This window comes from Aphelocoma coerulescens, chromosome 26, assembly GCF_041296385.1.
Source record: "Aphelocoma coerulescens isolate FSJ_1873_10779 chromosome 26, UR_Acoe_1.0, whole genome shotgun sequence".
Lineage (NCBI taxonomy): Eukaryota > Metazoa > Chordata > Aves > Passeriformes > Corvidae > Aphelocoma > Aphelocoma coerulescens.
The window spans coordinates 5,279,595-5,296,984 of record NC_091039.1 but is presented as its reverse complement, the minus strand read 5'-3'; the positions used below and the strand labels follow the sequence as shown (position 1 = coordinate 5,296,984).

Below are 17,390 nucleotides of genomic sequence, written 5' to 3'. Positions count from 1 at the left end.
TTTTTTTTTTTCCCAAGGGGCACTTGCCCACGTGTATTTGCAAATAAATCAGGGATTAAATCAGGGATTAAAGTGTCGTGCAAAGACGCTCCAGCTGAGGAAAACACCCTGGGTTTGTTCTCCAGGGGTAAAACTCATGGCTGCAGCCTCCAAGGAGGGCAGGGAGGAGGGATTTGAGGTGCCCGAGGCTTAGGATGAGTGGATGCTCCCAAGAGGAGCTGCTGGATGTGGTGTCAGATGGATTGGGACAGTGCAGGGTGCCCAGGGATGACCAGAGGCTGTTCAGTGTGGGTGATGCTCAGGAGATGCAGGACATTGCCCGTGGCACGTGACCACCCCAAAAATCTGCTGTTTCCAGCCAAATCCGCCAGCAGGATGATCCTGGCCACCAAAACCCCATCCTGTGGCCACAGGCAGGGAGGTGGCAGGGTCACCTGGGGACTCGAGGTGCCATGGAGCGCCCTGTCTGCAGCTGGGCAGGGTCCCCACCGCCCCCTCCTGCTGCAGCCGCCTCTTCCCGGTTCATCTCATCCCAAATCTCCTGGCACAGCTCCCCTGGCACCCCCCGGTCCCTGAGGGACCCGTAGGGAGGGGGCAAAGCCCCCCGTGCCTCGAGCAGCTCCTTGCAGGTCACTGCTCCCCCTCCACGGCCACAACCAGCTGCACAATCGTGGTGCAAGGAGTGGGAAAATCCTGGAGCGAGGAGCTGCGTGATCCCTGTGTGTTCCTGGTGCAAGGGATGCACGACCCCGGCCCGAAGGGATGCAGGATCCTGGTGCAAGGAGCTCCATGATCCCCGTGTGTTTCTGGTGCAAGGGATGCACGACCCCGGCCCGAAGGGATGCGGGATCCTGGCACAAGGAGCTCCATGGTCCCCGTGTGTTCCTGAAGAAAAGGGACGCAGGATCCTGGTTCACGGGACTGCACAACCCGATCGCAGCGCTGCCTTCACCTCCCACCCCATCCCTCCTCTCCTGACCCGTTTTTGGGGTGGAAACCCCCACTTTCGGGGAGAAAAAGAAGCATTTTCGGGGAGGAACGCCCCTCATTTCAAGGAAGGAAAGCACCAAGCCCAAACTCCGGCGGCGGCCCGGGCGGGGACTACAAGTCCCGGCAGGCGCGGACTGCAGCTCCCGGCGTGCCCGGGGCCGGCGGAGCGGAGCGAGGGCAGCGGGACGGGCCGCGCCGGGCCGGGCGGGCGCTGCTGCTGCCGTCCCTCGGCACGGGGCCGAGCCGGGCCGGGCCGAGCCGAACCGGGCCGGACTGCGCCGAGCCGAGCCGAGCAGCCCGACCGAACCGCGCCGAGCGCCGCCGAACCGGCCCGAGCGCCGCCGAACCGAGCCGAGAAGCCGAACTGAGCCGGCCCGAGTGGAGCCGAACTGAGCCGAGGAGCCCAAACCGAGCGCAGCCGAACCGGGGCCGAGCTGAACTGGACAGAGCCGAGGAGCCGAACCGAGCCGGGCCGAGAGCAGCCGAGTGAGGCCGAGCAGACCCGAGCGCAGCCGAGCGGAGCCGAACCACTTCGCTTCCTTCGCCGCTCCCCACGGGTGAGTGCCGGGGCGAGGGGTCCCGGGGGTCCCCGGGGAGGGGGGCTCAGCAGCCGTGCAGCTCGGAGCCCACCTTGTGGGGGTGGTATGGGGGTGTTGGGGTGCTCTCCCCCCCTCCTGCGCCATCCCGGGGCGCTTTGAACCCGTAGTTGCTCTTTTCCCCCTTATTTTGCTGTAAATAATAACCGCCCCCCCCCCTGCTCCCCGTGCCTCTCCTCTCCCCCGGCAGCGGCCCCCGGGAAGCTCCAGCCCGGCTGCTCTTGGCATTGCGGGGGTTTTGGGGGTCTCCGGCAGCTCGTCCCGGTGCCCCCTCCCAAAACCCGGCGGTCCTGGGGGGCTGCGAGACCCCCGGCAGCCCGAGGGGACCTGCCCTGGTCGCCTTTCCCATCGGGAACCCCCCCCGAACCCGGTGCTCCGCGCGTGGGGAAACTGAGGCACGGATGCTGCAGGACAGCCGGGGTGCGCTCGGGGGGTCCCGGGCACCCCCCGGTTTGGGGAACACAAAGTGGGACCCTTTTTGGGGTCTGAAAGGATGGGAAAAGTTGGGCTACCTCGTGTCACACGGCTTTTAGGGGGTCACCAAGAGGACACACAGTGTGTCCCCTCCCTCCCGGGGAATTTAGGGAGGCATAGAGGGGGCTGCCCCAAGCCTCCAGAGGCCGATTAATTACATTCATGAATTAATCGCGAGGCAGGAAAGGATTACGTAGCCCCCAGAGCTTCGGGGAGTCAGATGATGGGGGAAATTTCCTTAAACAAAAAAAAAAAAAACCAAAAAACAAACAAAAAAAAAAAGTAGAGACACGAAGAAAATCTGGTGGTTATTGTGCTCCTCTAAGATAAATAAATAAGCCGGTGCAAGTCCGGGGAAAAGCAGGGCCCGCTTCCAGGAATCCCGGCGCTCCTGCGCGTTCCCAGCCCTTGGGGCATGGGGGGAGTTGGTGTTTTTTATATAACAGAGTCCGGCAGGCAGCGAAGGGACGGATTGGGGGGGGTTATTTTTTCTTTCCCCCCCCTTCCTCTGTACTCCCCTGCCATGTTTGCTTGGCTTCATGCACGGCTGCTCCGGCCGGAGCTGGGAATGGGGCTGGTTTCTCCCAGCCTGAGCTCGCTCACCTGCTGCAGGAAGGATCCAGCGCGGAAAACCGTGCTGGGGAGCGGTGGGAATTTGGGGATCGGGGTGGCCGGAGTTGGGAACACACCCAGATTTGGGTGGGGATGGTGGCCGTGGGTCAGGCCAGCACGTGGTGACCCGTGGAGGGGAGCCCGGTGTTTTCCCAGGGATGCTGGGTTCGCTTCCTGAGGGATTCTGGGTTTGCTTCCCGAGGGATGCTGGCCCTGCGTGTTTTCCGAGGGATGCCGGCCTGGCCTGCCCGCCCTTATCAGTCGGAAACTGCGCCGGGGTGGAGCTGGCTGCAGCGGGGCCATCCAGCATCCGGGTGTTTGGGATGGAGCTGTGATTCCAGCCAGGCCTTTTATTGCTTTTTCCACGCTCCACGGCGCCCAGTTCGCGGCACGTGTGTGTTCCTGGTCCCCCCTGCCCCGCCCACGGTTCCCTGTTTGCCTGGAAGTGCTGTGGGGAACGGGAAGAGCCCCTCGGGATAATGTGGTGGATCATTGGAGCAGGGGGCACATTCCCAGGGCCGAGGGTGGGGTGGCCCGAGCAGCACAACAAACAGGGAAATGGGGCTGGGGAGGCCACGCTGGGGGTGTTCCCCTCAAAAAAATCCACCGTGCTGAGAGGGAAAACATCCTCTGGCTCGCCATGGATCCTCCTGTGTCGCAGTGGGGGGAGCTGGGGGTCTGATGTGATGGGATCTCATCCCTGGATTGCTGTTTCTCCCTCCTTTCCTGGGATGCAGACAGGAGGGACGGAGCTGCCACATCCCTGTCCCCTCTGTGCTCCGCCCCTGGGGACAGCTGGAGTTTTTGGGGTGGTTTTAGAGGGCACCTCAAGCTGGACTCGCCCCAAGGGAGCTGTTTTGTAACTGCCCTGTGTGGGGTTATCCCGTATCCCGGACAAAGAGGAAGTGGACAGGGGGAAGCAGCGGCATCCTGGGCGTGGGGCTGCGGCCTGGCAGTGCCACCACACGTCCCTGTGGCAGCATCGTGGCAGCTGTGCTGGTGGTGGCTGTTCCATGACAGCTTCCCAGACCCCCTGTTTGCTCTGGGAGGTTCCCAGGGATCCCAGGAGGATCCCAAGGAGCCAGCGCTGGGTGTTTGACTCCCCCATAAAAGAGCAGAGAGTGCTCGGAGGTGCCAGGTGTGCTGTCACCGCCCTGTGGTGGCCTTCCCGTGGTGCCACCGCCTCCATGAGCTTTGCCAAGCTGCGTGATCCCGGTGTGGATGCAGCTGGGATCACACCGGTGATTCCCGGGATGAGCCGTGGTCGTTGTCACCGGCGCTGTGACACTTGGAAGGGTGGAAGAGGGGGTGATCTCTTCCTGACCACACAGGGATTACGTGGTCAGGGATTTTTTTTCCTCTTGCTGGCATGCCCAGGAAAAGCCCCGATGGCTCTTCCCTAATCCATTCCGAGTTCGTGTCCCTCCTCCTGGCACCTGGCTTTTGGTTGGAGCCGGTTTTCCGTGCGGATTTGCCTGCACGGGGTCCCCTGACATGGTCAGCCCAGCAATCCGGGAGGCCCTGGCTCCTGCTCCTCGCCTTCCAGGAAGGCTGAGAAAACCGGGAATGGGGGATGCTCCATCTCTGGAGACCCAGGGGAGGTTTTGCGGGGTGTTTTGGGGAGGTCAGTCCTGCAGAGCCGGAGCAGGAGCTTTGGGATGGGCACCGTGGGATGATTTGCAGCGGGTGTTGGGTGCGATCACCTGGGAAGGGCTCAGGGTGTCCCGGTGCCACATCCCCGGTCCCCACAGGTTGTGCCACCTTATCTTTAAAGCCTCTTCTAATGAATCGCCCCCGGGGTTTTGCCACCTTTCCTCCGAGTGCGTTCGGCTCCGAACAAACTCCCCACGCCCCGCGCTCTGCCTCGGTCCCCTCCTTTGCTTAAATGGGTGCAAATTCCGGATAAACCTGAAACTCCCAGCAGTGTGGGGACGGCCAGGAGAGTTCTTGGAGCCTCGGGGACAAGCGAGGGCAGCAGCGCTGGCTCCTGCCCAGGAGGAGTCCTCGGGATTTTGGGGGAGCCGCACGGGGTGGGGATTTTTTGGAGGAGATGAGGAGGGGGCTGCAGCCACCTGGCACGCACGGGGAGCGTTTCCCTGCTCCTAGGGGAGGAGGGAGTAGGTGCCAGCGGGTTTGGCTGAGTATTTTGGGTCCTGGGCCAAGCGAAGGAGAAATCCCAGCCTGATGGGAAAAACCTCTGGGCTCCTCCACGGGTCCAACCGGCGCAACGTGCCCGGGAGAGGCGGCAGCGCCCGTGGCCAGGACCAGCCCCGGTGGCGCCGGCACCGTGCCAGGCCAGGGGCTGGGTTGGCAGCGGGGGCTCCCGAGAGAGCAGTTTGACCTTCACGGAGCAGGAAAGTGCCGGGCTGAGCCTGGCAGAAAGGAGGGGACGGCACAAATCTCTCCCGAGCGGGTAAGCGGCGCTGGCCGGGCACGAGAGGTGCTGCCCGGGGCGGGGGGATGGCGAGCGCTGGGCTGCTTTGGGAGCCCATGGGCTGTCCCCACTTTGTTTATTCCTGGGGCTGCCGGCCCTGGGATGGTTTGCACGGGCTCTGCCTCCACCGAGCCTCCGGGCCGGGCGCTGGGGGCTGGACACGGCGTATTTATAAATATTACCTCCTTCCAGCAGCATGGAGCTCGCAGGGAGGGAGGGAGGAGGGATGGAGGCGGCGCTGGGAGTGCCTCTGGCACTGGCAGGGGGGCACGGGGTGGCCGCTGTCACCTTGCACCTGGTGCTGGTGGCAGGTGGCACCGCGAGCTTGGGGCGCGTGGAGCTCCTGCGCTGGTTTTGCCGAGCGTCCCCACTTTTTGGGATGGTTTCTAGCATATTGGAGTGTGTGGCGGTGCTGTCGCAGCTCCGTGGATCCCAGCTGGGGCCCGGGATGTGCTGTCCCGCCGGTTCCCCTGGGTGCTCGTGTACGCGGTTATTTTAAAAAGCCGACACCCGAACCGCCCGCACTGACCCCGAGCCGGGCTTTTCCTTCGGGGCTGCGCTCCCGGCTCTGTCCTTTCCCGAAGGGAGCGAGCGGGATGTGGAGCAGGACCTGGAGCCTGCCCGTCCCCTCCAAGGTCACCGCGGTCCCCTCCTGTGTCCCCGCGATAGGGCGCTGATTAATCACCGCGCCCGGGCTGGCGGCTCAGCCCATCCTCCTGCCCGTTCGCACTTTTATTTTTAATTGCTGCCGCCGGGGGAGGCGGGGGGGAGGCCGCGCAGGGGGCAGGGGCTGTGAATTCCCAGCGCGGTCAGTCGGACAGTGATGTTTCAATCAGGCCTCTGCAGCTCCTGCTCCGCTTTAGAGGGTCCTGCCCCTCTGTTTTGGGGTCCCGGGCACCCAAACTCTGGCCTGGAGTTGCCAGCCTCCAGCTGTGAGCGTGATCTGCAGCCATCCCTCATCTGGGTGGGTTTTTTTGGGGTGGAAGAGAGAACTTTTGGGGTGGAGAGACACCGAAGCAAGGCTGTGTGTGTACCATTAACCCCATAATGGTTCTCCTGGCCGTGCCTCGGCACCCCCAGAACCAGGGGGCTTTTTCTGGACCCCATTTACTCAGCGACGCCGTGACAAAGGACACGCAGCCCTGCGTGGCACCGGCGACCGATGCTTCTCCCTCCACCGATTCCCTGACCCCTCCTGGGCGGGCCAGGCTTACCTGGGTGTTTTGGGCCAGCCCCGGTAATGTTTTTCCCATGCCGGATCCCTCGGCCTTTTCCAGGCACGGTGTTTAACTCGGGGCAGGGAAAACATTTGGCCTCTGACCCAGCGCCTGTTAACAACGTCCCGCTCCACGTTGCTGAGATGCCGGGGCTAAAAACAGTCCCGGTGACTCAGGCTCTCGCTGCTGCTGTCAACTGACCCCGGCGTGGCTCTGCCAAGCCCCTCCTTTGCCTGCTCCTTCTCCCTTTCAGGGCCGCGTGCTCTGAGCGCAGGGAAGGAGCCTCTGGATGGGGCTGGGATGGTTCCCAGGGATCCCAGGAACTCAGTCCCGTCCAGCTGCCCCATACGGCTCCTGGGTGGGTGGTGGGGAGGGCACTGCTGCTTGCTGGGGCTGGAAATGGGGTTTTCCTCCTGTTTTCCTCATTGCAGAGGCTGGATGGGATCTCTGGAGTGTCCAGTCTGACCTCACGGTCAGCGTTGGTGTTGGATGAGGGTTGCCGAGGATGGCCCTACTGCCTGATGTCCCTGTTTGTGGGGAGGAGTCCTTTCCTGAGACCCCCATCCTGCAGCTCCTTCCTGGGGCTGCCCACCCCAAATCCTCTCCTGAGACCCCCATCCTGCAGCTCCTTCCTGGCGCTGCCCACCCCAAATCCTTCCTGAGACCCCCATCCTGCAGCTCCTTCCTGGTGCTGCCCACCCCAAATCCTTCCTGAGACCCCCATCCTGCAGCTCCTTCCTGGCACTGCCCACCCCAAATCCTTCCTGAGACCCCCATCCTGCAGCTCCTTCCTGGCGCTGCCCACCCCAAATCCTTCCTGAGACCCCCATCCCGCAGCTCCTTCCTGGTGCTGCCCACCCCAAATCCTTCCTGAGACCCTCATCCCGCAGCTCCTTCCTGGGGCTGCCCACCCCAAATCCTCTCCTGAGACCCCCATCCTGCAGCTCCTTCCTGAGGCTGCCCACCCCAAATCCTTCCTGAGACCCCCATCCCGCAGCTCCTTCCTGGCGCTGCCCACCCCAAATCCTTCCTGAGACCCTCATCCCGCAGCTCCTTCCTGGTGCTGCCCACCCCAAATCCTTCCTGAGACCCCCATCCTGCAGCTCCTTCCTGGCGCTGCCCACCCCAAATCCTTCCCGGGAAGATGAAGGATTCTCGCTGAGCCCTGGCACTGTGGGTGCCCTGTCACGGCATCAGTCACCCCCGTGGTGGCCTTGCCAAGTCTGGGTGAGTGCCCTGAGTGGTGGCCACGAGGCTGGGCCCAGCTGGGCAGGGACAGGTGGGTCCAGCTGCGTTCCTGGCCTGCATCTCCCTCTGTGTCCAGGGAGCAGAGGATCAGAGCAGATCCTCTGGTGCAGAGCAGCCTTGGGGTGTGCCCAGCACCGTGTCCTTGTTGTGGCACTGCCATCCTGCTGGGGACCGGCTGGGAGTGCTGGAGGGACTCCCCCGTGCTGCTGGGCTGTGTAATTAATCACAGAATGCTTGGGGACCTGAAAGCTCCGCACGTTCCATGGGCAGGGACACCTCCCACCATCCCAGGCTGCTCCAACCTGGCTTTGGACACTTCCAGGGATCCAGGGGAAGCTACAGCTTCTCTGGGCACCCTGTGCCAGCCCCTCCTCACTCTCACGGGGAGGAATTTTATCCCAATATCCCATCTCTCCCTGCCCTGTGTGCTGGTGCTCCAGGCCCTTTTCTCTCTCCATCTTTCTTGTCGTCTTCCCTAAACTTCGTCTTTTCCAGCCTCTTTTCCACCTGTAATCCAGGTGCTTACTCTGCACCCACTCCGGGCACACGGGGGGTGAGGGATCCCTACGTGCCACATCCCCTGGAGTGACAAGGGACAGCTTTTGCCCCCCTGTATTTATAGAGGTGTCCCTGCACCCCCTTGGGACAGACCCAGCCCTGGCTCCTGTGCCCCGGTGGCAGTGGCTGCATCAATTTTTCCACGCTTTTTCTCAGCCCTGTTGCTCACTCCTGTGACAAAAACAAGCAGGTTTGGAGGGGGTTTTTTTTTTGCAACTTCCCCCCCTCCCCGCGTGGCCGCTGAAAATGAGGAACACGGGGCTGGCCCAGAGCACGGAGGAGCTGTGACCTGCTGGCCCTGGCACCTGCAGGGTCCCCCAGCCCCTCTGCTCTGCACCCAGGTAACCCCTGCCTCACTGTCCCCCTGTCCCCACACAGCGGGGTCACAGCAGAGCCCGTCCCCACACGTGGGGTGGCTTTGTGGGTGCCCGTGGGGTGGCAGCTGGGTGACATCGGGTGCTCCTGGAGCAAACCCTGGGCTCAGGGCTGTCTGGACCCAGCTGTGCCTACCCGGGCTGGGGTCCCCCTGTGCTCCCTCCCTGCCACCCCCGTGTCTGTCCCCACCCCCTGGCGTTTGAAAACGAGAAACGAGGAAGGAAGGAAGGAAGGAAGGGAAGGCTGGACCGGCCCGTGGCGAGCAGCGAAGCTGTTTTCACTTCTTTCTTCTCCTTTTCCTTTCCACTGCCCCTCAGGTACCAGCCCAGAGCGGGGTTTGGGTGGGTGGATGATGCCTGCCCTGTTCCCCCTCCTTCCCCCGGGGGTCCCCGCTCCCGCCTGGAGCTGCTGATTTGATTTTTGCTGATTGATTTTTCCGCTCATAAACGGCCACGATCGACCGGCAAATCAAACACGGGAGGGAGCGGGGCTGGGCAGCGCTGCCTGGCGCCGTGAGTTTGGGGGTTCTCAGCCCGGCAGGGCATCGCTCCCCCTGCTCAGAGGGGTGGCAGAAGGAGGCGTGTGGCACTCGCAGGGGGTGCTGTGGCCGTGCCAGGAGGGCAGGACGGTGCCCCCTCCCCTGGGAGGGTAACGCGATCCCCGGGGCTAAATCTGGAAAACGCCTGCCGGCAGCTTGGATTTCTCACCCACACCTGAGCCTGGGCACGCTGCTGTGGCTTCTCCAGGTGTTGTGTCCCTTCAGGTGGCCCTGGGGGCCCCCTGCCAGCTCGGGCAGTGGGTCTGTCACCAGCCCGGCCCCCGGCGTTGCGGGGCAGCACCCGATGTCCCTCCAGCACCCGATGTCCCTCCAGCACCCAATGTCCCTCCAGCACGTCCCAGCGGTTGCTGAGCAGCCGCCCCCGTGCCACCGCCGGCTGTCACTGTCAGCGCAGGGCTGAGGGTCAGCTCGGGGCTGTGCGAAGTCCTGAGGGGGCTGAGGGAAGGGTTGGGGCAGCTCTGGGGATCCTCCAGCTGGAGCCACCCCTGAGTGCCATCCCGGGACGCTGGGTTCTTGCTGAAATAACACCCCCAGAGAGAGAGCAAGGAAGGGCCAGAAATAACCGTGGTGCTGAGTAGCGGCAGAGATATTTGGGAGGGAGATGCATTCCCTGGCTCCGGCCCCGCTGTGGGGTTGGGGGGTGCTGATGGAGCACGGCTGGAGCCTGGACAGCCCCGTGTCCTGCGTTTCTCCAGACGGGAAAAGTGGATTTGGGGTGTGGAGAGGGGCTGGGATCATCCAGCTTTTCCCTCCCCTTCAGCCCCTCCATCCCCTTCCCAGCTGCTCCATCTCCCACCCTGGGCCTCCCACCACTGCTGTGCCTCCCTGTGCACCAGGATGAGCCTCGCCAGGGTCTCCTTCCAGTAGGGACCAGTTTGGGGCTCCTGCTGGTGCTGGAATCCGGCTCAGTGGGAGAACCTCTGGGTGCCCTCGCAGGAATAACAGGATGGAGCTGCCATTCCATTGCTCTTCTGGAGATGGACCAGGGGAGGCTGGGATGTGTCCCCAGGGTGGGACGTGGGCCCCGGGTCCCCATCCTGTCCCGCTGCCGCCCTCCTGCTGGAGCTGACTCAGAGCGAAAGCAGAAGCTGCTCAGCGTTTTGGGGGGTGGGGGAGAAGCCAAGCAGAACCAAAGGGGTTATTTTAAACCTGACCTAATTTCCCCCCTCTCCTCACCAAGCCCAGCTCTCGCCACCCTTCCCCATCTTCCTCCTCATCTTCTGCAGCTCTTCTTGGGGAGCTTTTGGCTCCGGGGCCAGCAGGGCTCAGTGGGTGCTGTGTTGTGGGCGGCTGTGCCTCGGCACCCTTCCCGTGACACCCTCGAGCTCCCACGAGTGCCAGCCCTTCCTGAGAAAAGCCTCTCGCCCTTCCCTTCGTGTTTGGGGTTGTACATCCCCCGTGGGCATCAGCTCTGGGTTTCCCCCTTAGTTCAGCTTTGTTCCATCCTCTGTGGGCTCTCACTGGGGTCTTTTCCAGGGTTCTGCTGTTTCTCATCCCGGCACCACCCCCCGTGCCCTCCTCTCGGGCTGTTTGCACATCCCCCTTAACGAAGCTCCGGTGGATCGCTGGCCCAGGCTCCGGGCTCCCATCCCCCTTCGGACAGGCCACCATGGCTAATTAATTCCCTTCCCCTCGCCGCTCAATAGCTGCTCTTGAGCTGTGTAATCGCGTTGCCGTCCGTGCTGCCTTGATTTAATTTCCCCTCCGGGTAGCGCGTGGCACCGGCTCTGCGTGGCCGTCACCGCCGCGGCCCCTCCGTCTCTGATCCCACCTCGCATTTAAACAGCAAACCCCCCCCCCCCAGATCTGTCTGGTTTTCCCCTCCTGCCTCTTCCCCTCGCAGCTTTTCCTTTGCCTCCCGTGCTCCGCTTCCCTGCGATGCCGCGCTCCAGACCCGCATCCCTTAAGGCACCTCCCGCATCCCGGCCCCGCGTGGGAAAGCGGCCCCGTGGAAAAAGCCCTGGCGGCGGTGGCTGGGGCGGCTCCCCGTGCCCCGGCATCCCCCGCCCTCCGCGGGCCGCCGTCCCCTTTGTCCGGGGGAACAAGGGCCGGTCTGTGCCGGCCGGGGGCCGCTGCGGTCCCCCCCGTCCCCGCGCTCGCGTGCCGGCCCCGCACAGAGCCCGCCTTGTTCGCCCCGCGCCGGAGCCGGGCTCGGGCACGGCCGGGCTGGGGGTTAAAGCTGCCCCCGGCTCCTGGCACCCGCCGGCCTTTTCTTCCTGCTCTTCCCTCGCTTTCTCTTTCCCTTTCGCTGCCGGGCTCGCTCTGGGTTCTGCCGTCGCTGCGGTGTTTGGGAAGTGGCTCCGGGGTGAGTGCGCGGCGCGGGGTCCTGGCTGCTCCGTCGGGGTTCCCGGCTCGTCCTTCCTGCCAGGCCCTAATTTCCCCCACTCTCCTTGTCAGTCTCAGCTCTGGCCACCCTTCCTCATCCTCATTCTCAGCTGTCGCCCTTCTCAGGATCTTCCCAGGGGTGCTTTTGACTTTCCCACCCCTGTTTTCTGTAAGTAGGCAGCTGGTGGGGGCTCCTACAGCCAGGCTGGGTGCTGGGACCTGGTCCTCCTGCTCTGGGACAGCAGCACCAGCGCTGGGATGATCCTCCTGCATCAGTCACCATCCAGTGTGGGCGCTCTGGGATTTCTCCTCCTTCCTCGTGCCTCAGTTTCCCCGCTGGGCAAGGCTGTCGGTGACGTGCCGTGTCCTCCTCGCAGGGTGACCTCGGTGCCAGGCGGGCTCGTGGCTCCCGGCCCGGCGTCTCACCATGGCGTCGCGCATCGGGCTGCGGATGGAGCTGATGAAGCAGCAGGCGCAGCAGGAAGCGGAGCGGGAGCGGGTGCAGCAGCAGATGATGATGAACTACATGCAGCAGCAGCGCATGCCCGTGGCCTCCAGCCCCGCCATCAACACCCCCGTCCACTTCCAGTCCCCTCCGCCCGTGCCCGGAGAGGTCCTCAAGGTACCGTGGTGTCCCCCCTGCCCGGGTGTGGGACAGCCCGCGGGGTCCCTGATGGGTTTTGTCCCCGCAGGTCCAGTCCTACCTGGAGAACCCCACCACCTACCACCTGCAGAAGTCTCGGGACAAGAAGGTCCAGGCTTATCTCTCCGAAACCTACGGGAACAAGTTCGCTGCCCACGTCAGCCCTGCCAGCCACTCTCCCAAGCCACCCCCGGCCGCGTCCCCCGGCGTCCGGCCCGGCCACGTCCTGTCCTCCTCGGCGGGCAACAGCGCTCCCAACAGCCCCATGGCCATGCTCAACATCGGCTCCAACCCCGAGCGGGAGGTGAGGGGGTGTCACCGGGCTGCTGGGGACACACCAGGTGCTGGGAAGGGCAGAGGAGCCCAATTGTCCTTTTCCTTTTCAGTTTGATGAGGTCATCGATGACATCATGCGCCTGGATGACGTTTTGGGCTACATGAACCCCGAAGTCCACATGCCCAACACGGTGAGTGAGGGGTGACAGGAAGGGACCGGACCTGGGGGTCCCACAGCCCTGTCCTTGGAGGGATGGAGGTGGCACAGAGGGGACTTTCTGCCACATCCCTGCATCCCCTTGGTGGCACCCAAGCCAATCTTGTCCCTGGAGGCAGCAACACCCACAAGAATCAATCCTCCAGCTTTTTTTCCCCCTTGAGGACAACTGGGAACCCTTTTAAAAAGCTGGAGAGGCAGGAGAAAGGCACGGGGAGAGACCAGGGGTGGGGAGATGGCAGAGCCGGGAGAGGTTTCCCAGGCAGGAGCTTCCCCAGAGCAGCACCGTGTCCCGGGTCAGATCCATGTGGCAGCTTGGGCCTCCCAGTGGGATTCATCCTGCCCAGCCCTTCTCAGATGTGATTCATCTGCCCTGTTTTAGATGTTGGCCATGGGAGGGGATCAGCTGTGCCCTTTGAAGTCCTGTTTTCTTTGATGAAAGCTGCTTTAAGGAGCTGGGAGGACAATTCCACCTGCCCAGGCTGTGCACTCCCATCCCAGCTGGGCTGGATCCCGGTCCCCAGCCCTGCCTGCAGCTGACCCAGCTGTCCCTCTGCTTTCCAGCTGCCCATGTCCAGCAGTCACATGAATGTCTACAGTGGGGACCCCCAGGTGACGGCGTCGCTCGTTGGTGTCACCAGCAGCTCCTGTCCCGCCGACCTCACCCAGAAGAGAGAACTCACAGGTGCGTCCCGGCCCCAGAGCGGGCAGGGTGACAGCAAGTGACAAAACTGGGGCTGCCCTGTCCCCACGGGGGTATGGGGGCTCCAGTGCCAGCCCGGGATGCTCGTGGGGTGAGGTGCAGCCTCGTCCCCTCGCGGTGACATCGGGGGGTCTCTTGCAGATGCCGAGAGCCGAGCCCTGGCCAAAGAGCGCCAGAAGAAAGACAATCACAACCTGAGTGAGTTCAGCTCTGCCTTCCCCTCTCCTGACCCCACAGCCATTTTCCCATCACTCCTCATCCTCGTTCCTGCTTTCTCTGAGCTGTATCCCCCTTCCCATCCCAGCTGACCCTCAGGAAAGACCCCCTGAGCCCCTCCTTCCTGGCAAAGTGGGGTACAGGAGCCACCTCGCTGTCCTCCTGGGGGAAGCTCAGACCTGCTGGGCCAGGGGTGGAGCAGGGGTGGCTCCTGAGGTTCCTCATCCTGAGCTCCCCAGTTCCTCAGGGTCTGGCTGGGGCACGACAGTGGGATGTGGGGCATGAGGGACACGTGTGACACGGAGCATCCCCTGCTCCTGCTGCCCCCTCACTTCCACCCCTCTCCTCTCACCCGCAGTCGAGAGGCGGCGAAGGTTCAACATCAACGACCGCATCAAGGAGCTGGGAATGCTGATCCCCAAGGCCAACGACCTGTACGTATCCCTGGCTCCTGCTGGACTGGGATCACTGGGATCACTGGGGGCTTTTTGGTGGAGCAGGGGTGAGGGGCCATGCTGCTGGCATCCAGGTCCATCTCTTTTCCCATCCCGGGTGACAGGGACGTGCGCTGGAACAAAGGGACGATCCTGAAGGCGTCCGTGGACTACATCAAGAGGATGCAGAAGGACCTGCAGAGGTCCCGGGACCTGGAGAATCACTCGCGGCGCCTGGAGATGACCAACAAGCAGCTGCTGCTCCGCATCCAGGTGAGCTTCCCTGGGCTCTGCCCTCCCTCTGCTCCACCCCAGCCCCACCAGCCCCTCACTCCTGTCCCACCGAGGGCATGGCCAGGGGGAGTCTCCTGCCTTTTTTGGCTGGGAAGCAACCAGGAGCAAAGTCTTGAGGCAAACCTGGTGTCGGAGCGTGCTGAGCTTTGCATGGATCACCGTGCATCTTCCATGGGCTGCTTGCCTGGGAGCTTCTCAGTCCCTGCCACCTCCATAAACGTCCCCGTGCCGTGTCCCCGAGTGTGACACCCCCACCAAAGCCCCGCTGTGTCCCCTTGGCAGGAGCTGGAGATGCAGGCACGCGTCCACGGGCTGCCCACCTCCTCGCCCTCGGGCGTCAACGTGGCCGAGCTGGCTCAGCAGGTGGTCAAGCAAGAAGCCAGCGGGGACGAGGGCACCCTGGAGCCACTGCTGGCACCCCCAGACCCCGAATCGCAGCCGCAGCCGGCGCTGCCCGCGCCGCCGCAGTCTCCCTATCACCAGCTGGACTTTACCCACAGCCTGAGCTTCGATGACGGCTCCCAGGGCTTCCCGGACAGCCTGGAGCCCGGCCACAGCGCTTCCTTCCCATCCCTATCCAAGAAGGAGCTGGACTTGATGCTGATGCAGGACACGATGCTGCCCCTGGCCTCTGACCCCTTGTTCTCGGCCATGTCCCCGGAGGCCTCCAAGGCCAGCAGTCGCCGCAGCAGCTTCAGCATGGAGGACGCGGACATGCTGTGATGGGGAGCTGCTGGGGCGAGGGCTGCAGCGCCAGCTTTGGGTGGGCAAGTCCCAGGACACTCCCAGCAGCAGGAGCCCGTCCTGCCATGCACTTGAATCTTCCCAGGAGTAATTTCTCTATGCAACGGGGGCTCGGGTCGGGCCCGCCGGGTGCCGCCGTGTCTTTCGCAGCTTCTTTTTGCCAGGAGCGGGAATGGACCTTCCTGGCTTTGCTGTGGCGTTGGCCTGACTGCGAGATTCCACAGCCTGGCAGCGAGATCTCGGCTGCTTTGCCTTTCAGCAGAACCTTCCTGGCCTCACCCCCTTCCCCTGGGGTGGTGCCTCGGAGCCTCGAGCCCCCGGGAGCAGAGGGACGATGCTGCGAGCTTTGTGTCTGGTTTGGCGTCTTGCTCTGGGATCCTTCATCCCCACGGAGTCATCCCCAGCCCCTGGATGCTTCCCAGTCCATCCAGTTCCTCCTTCCTGGGAGCACCCGCTGCCTCCGGGGTCGCAGAAGGGTGACAAGGCGTTAATTGGTGCACGTTCGTTAATACGGCACCCGGGGTGCTGTCTGCAGGTGGGTGTTGAAGGCACCCACAACACCTGGGTTTGGGGGGGGTTTGATGCTCCACCAACCCCCTGCTGTCACCCCCACTTTGTGGAGCAGCACCCACCACCCCAAAACCTCTGGGCAAAGGTGCCAGGTGACCCTGAGCCTCCTCGAGGTGTCCCCGCAGTGTCCCTGTCCCATGGCACCGAGCCCTGGCTCCTTCCTGGAAGGATAAAAGGGTTTTTACACTTGGCTTTTTGGGGATCCTTCTTGAGAGTCCTGCCCCGTGTGGGCGTGCAGGTCCGGGCTCTGACCAGGGGATGGTTTGTGCCAGCTGCCAAACCTGACCTGCTTGGAATTCGGGGCTTGTTTCTCTTCCCAGTGTCACCAGCTCGTTCCCCAGCCAGGACTGGTCCGTACTGGGGAGCTGCTTTGGGTCTCTGACTCATGTCCCGACTCCTCCATCCCAGCTGGAGGCTGAGGGGGAGCTGGGAAGGGCAGGGAAGTGCTGTTCCCAGGGAAAACACTCCATGGATTTATTGAGGGAGAGGAGGGGAGCTGGGGAGAGGAGACCCCTTGGCCATCATCCCCCCACCCCGGGCTGGGGGTGCCCGTGTGGGGCTGGGGGTCACTGGGTGCCCCCCGTCCTGGACCTGGATGACCTGGAGGGGACAAAGATGCCCCGTGGTGGCTGGATTTGGGGTTGGAAGTGGGGGACAGCCCCAGAGAGGGGCCTGTGGGACGTGAGGGTGCGGGGAAGTGAGGAAGGTGGGGAGGAAGAGGGAGGAGGAGTTGGAGTGGCCCTGGAGCAGGGCAGGGAGCGGGAAGGGACCCGAGGGGACACTGGGTGAGCAGAGAGGGGCTCTGGGCTCTGAGCTGGAGGGGCTGGGGATGTTCACAGGAGGCCTTGGCACCCTTTGTGTGCTGCCATCAGTGCCTGGAAAGAGAATTGTCCCTGCCGGGGTCAGCCCTGGCCGAGCTGGGGACCTGTGGGTGTGGGAGAGCCACGGCTCTGCACCCTCCAGAAGGGGCAGGCACACGAAATCCCACAGGAAATTGGGATTATTGTGGCTTTAGGATGCCCTTGGGCACCTGTGGGCAAGGCCTGGCCACTGCTCAGCACGAGATGTCTCCCCTGGCTGTGAGTAAGCAGTTGTGGATTATAATTACTATTTTTTTAATCTTTTTGGGAGTTTTGTTTGTTTTTCTTTTTCTTTTTTTTGTTTTTTTTTTGTTTGTTTGTTTTTTTTGTTTGTTTTTTGTTTTTTTTTAATGCACTGTGCTCTGATTAAAAAATTTTACTACTGTTTTATAAATAAATGTATAAAAAGAATGAACTGGGATGGAAGAAGAATCATTAAAAATATATTTATTTACAACATCCTGGAGCGTGGCAGCTTCTTCTTTGTCCTGGGTGGAGGACTGGATCTGCATCACCTCAGGGTGCTGCCAAACCCCTCTGGGGGCTGGTCCAGGCAGGTTTTGGGGACTCTCCTGCCCAGTGCAAGAGGAAAAATCTACTTACAAAGTGTCCTGCTGAGCCTGTGCCTGGCAAAACTCATCCCACACCTCGTCTGCAGCCCCTCAGCCACGTGCCAGGTTCCCACTCCCCTCGGTGCTGGTGTTAAACACACCCAGGAGGGGAAAGCAAGCAAGAAAATCCACCTTAAAACAGACTTCCCATGCTGGAAAAATCACAGGGGCTAATCTTGGAAACTTTATTAAAAGGAGAAGGAGGGGGGGAAAAAAGAGCGAGAAGAGGCCGAAGGTGGTGGGGGGGGGGGGGGAGAGAAGGAGAGAGTGGTTCCAGACACTTCAGAGGGGGAAAAAAAAAAGAAAAAAGAAAAAAAATCCCTGATTTGATTTATCAGGGGAGTGTGAACACTAAATAGAGAACAACGCCTGAAGTGTGAATTATTTCCTATATTAACACAGAGAAAAACTGATAGCCTTTTCATGTCAGGAGA

General features: G+C 62.5%; 1 protein-coding gene across 2 annotated transcripts; it reads left to right on the top strand.

Moving 5' to 3' along the window:
* The first annotated feature begins 1,172 nt into the window (after positions 1-1,172).
* Positions 1,173-16,781, top strand: TFEB (transcription factor EB). Of its 2 annotated transcripts, none has more exons than XM_068995880.1 (9): positions 1,173-1,547; positions 11,766-12,010; positions 12,081-12,335; positions 12,418-12,498; positions 13,089-13,209; positions 13,369-13,425; positions 13,802-13,877; positions 14,003-14,150; positions 14,454-16,781. In XM_068995880.1, exons 2-9 carry the CDS (start codon positions 11,816-11,818, stop codon positions 14,892-14,894), a joined length of 1,374 nt encoding a protein of 457 aa, XP_068851981.1. In that variant the 5' UTR covers positions 1,173-1,547; positions 11,766-11,815; the 3' UTR covers positions 14,895-16,781. The 2 variants fall into 2 exon arrangements, with proteins under 2 accessions (XP_068851981.1, XP_068851982.1); XM_068995881.1 differs by lacking the exon at positions 1,173-1,547 and adding an exon at positions 5,021-5,085.
* Positions 16,782-17,390: the final 609 nt, after the last annotated feature.

What these genes read in the sequence shown, in the direction of transcription:
- TFEB (XM_068995880.1), top strand. Translation starts at nt 11,816, where the DNA reads ATGGCGTCGCGCATCGGGCTGCGGATGGAGCTGATGAAGCAGCAGGCG. An exon ending in GCTCCAACCCCGAGCGGGAG is followed by an intron (nt 12,336 to 12,417) that starts GTGAGGGGGTGT and finishes TTTCCTTTTCAG; the next exon opens with TTTGATGAGGTCATCGATGA. An exon ending in GAAAGACAATCACAACCTGA is followed by an intron (nt 13,426 to 13,801) that starts GTGAGTTCAGCT and finishes TCTCACCCGCAG; the next exon opens with TCGAGAGGCGGCGAAGGTTC.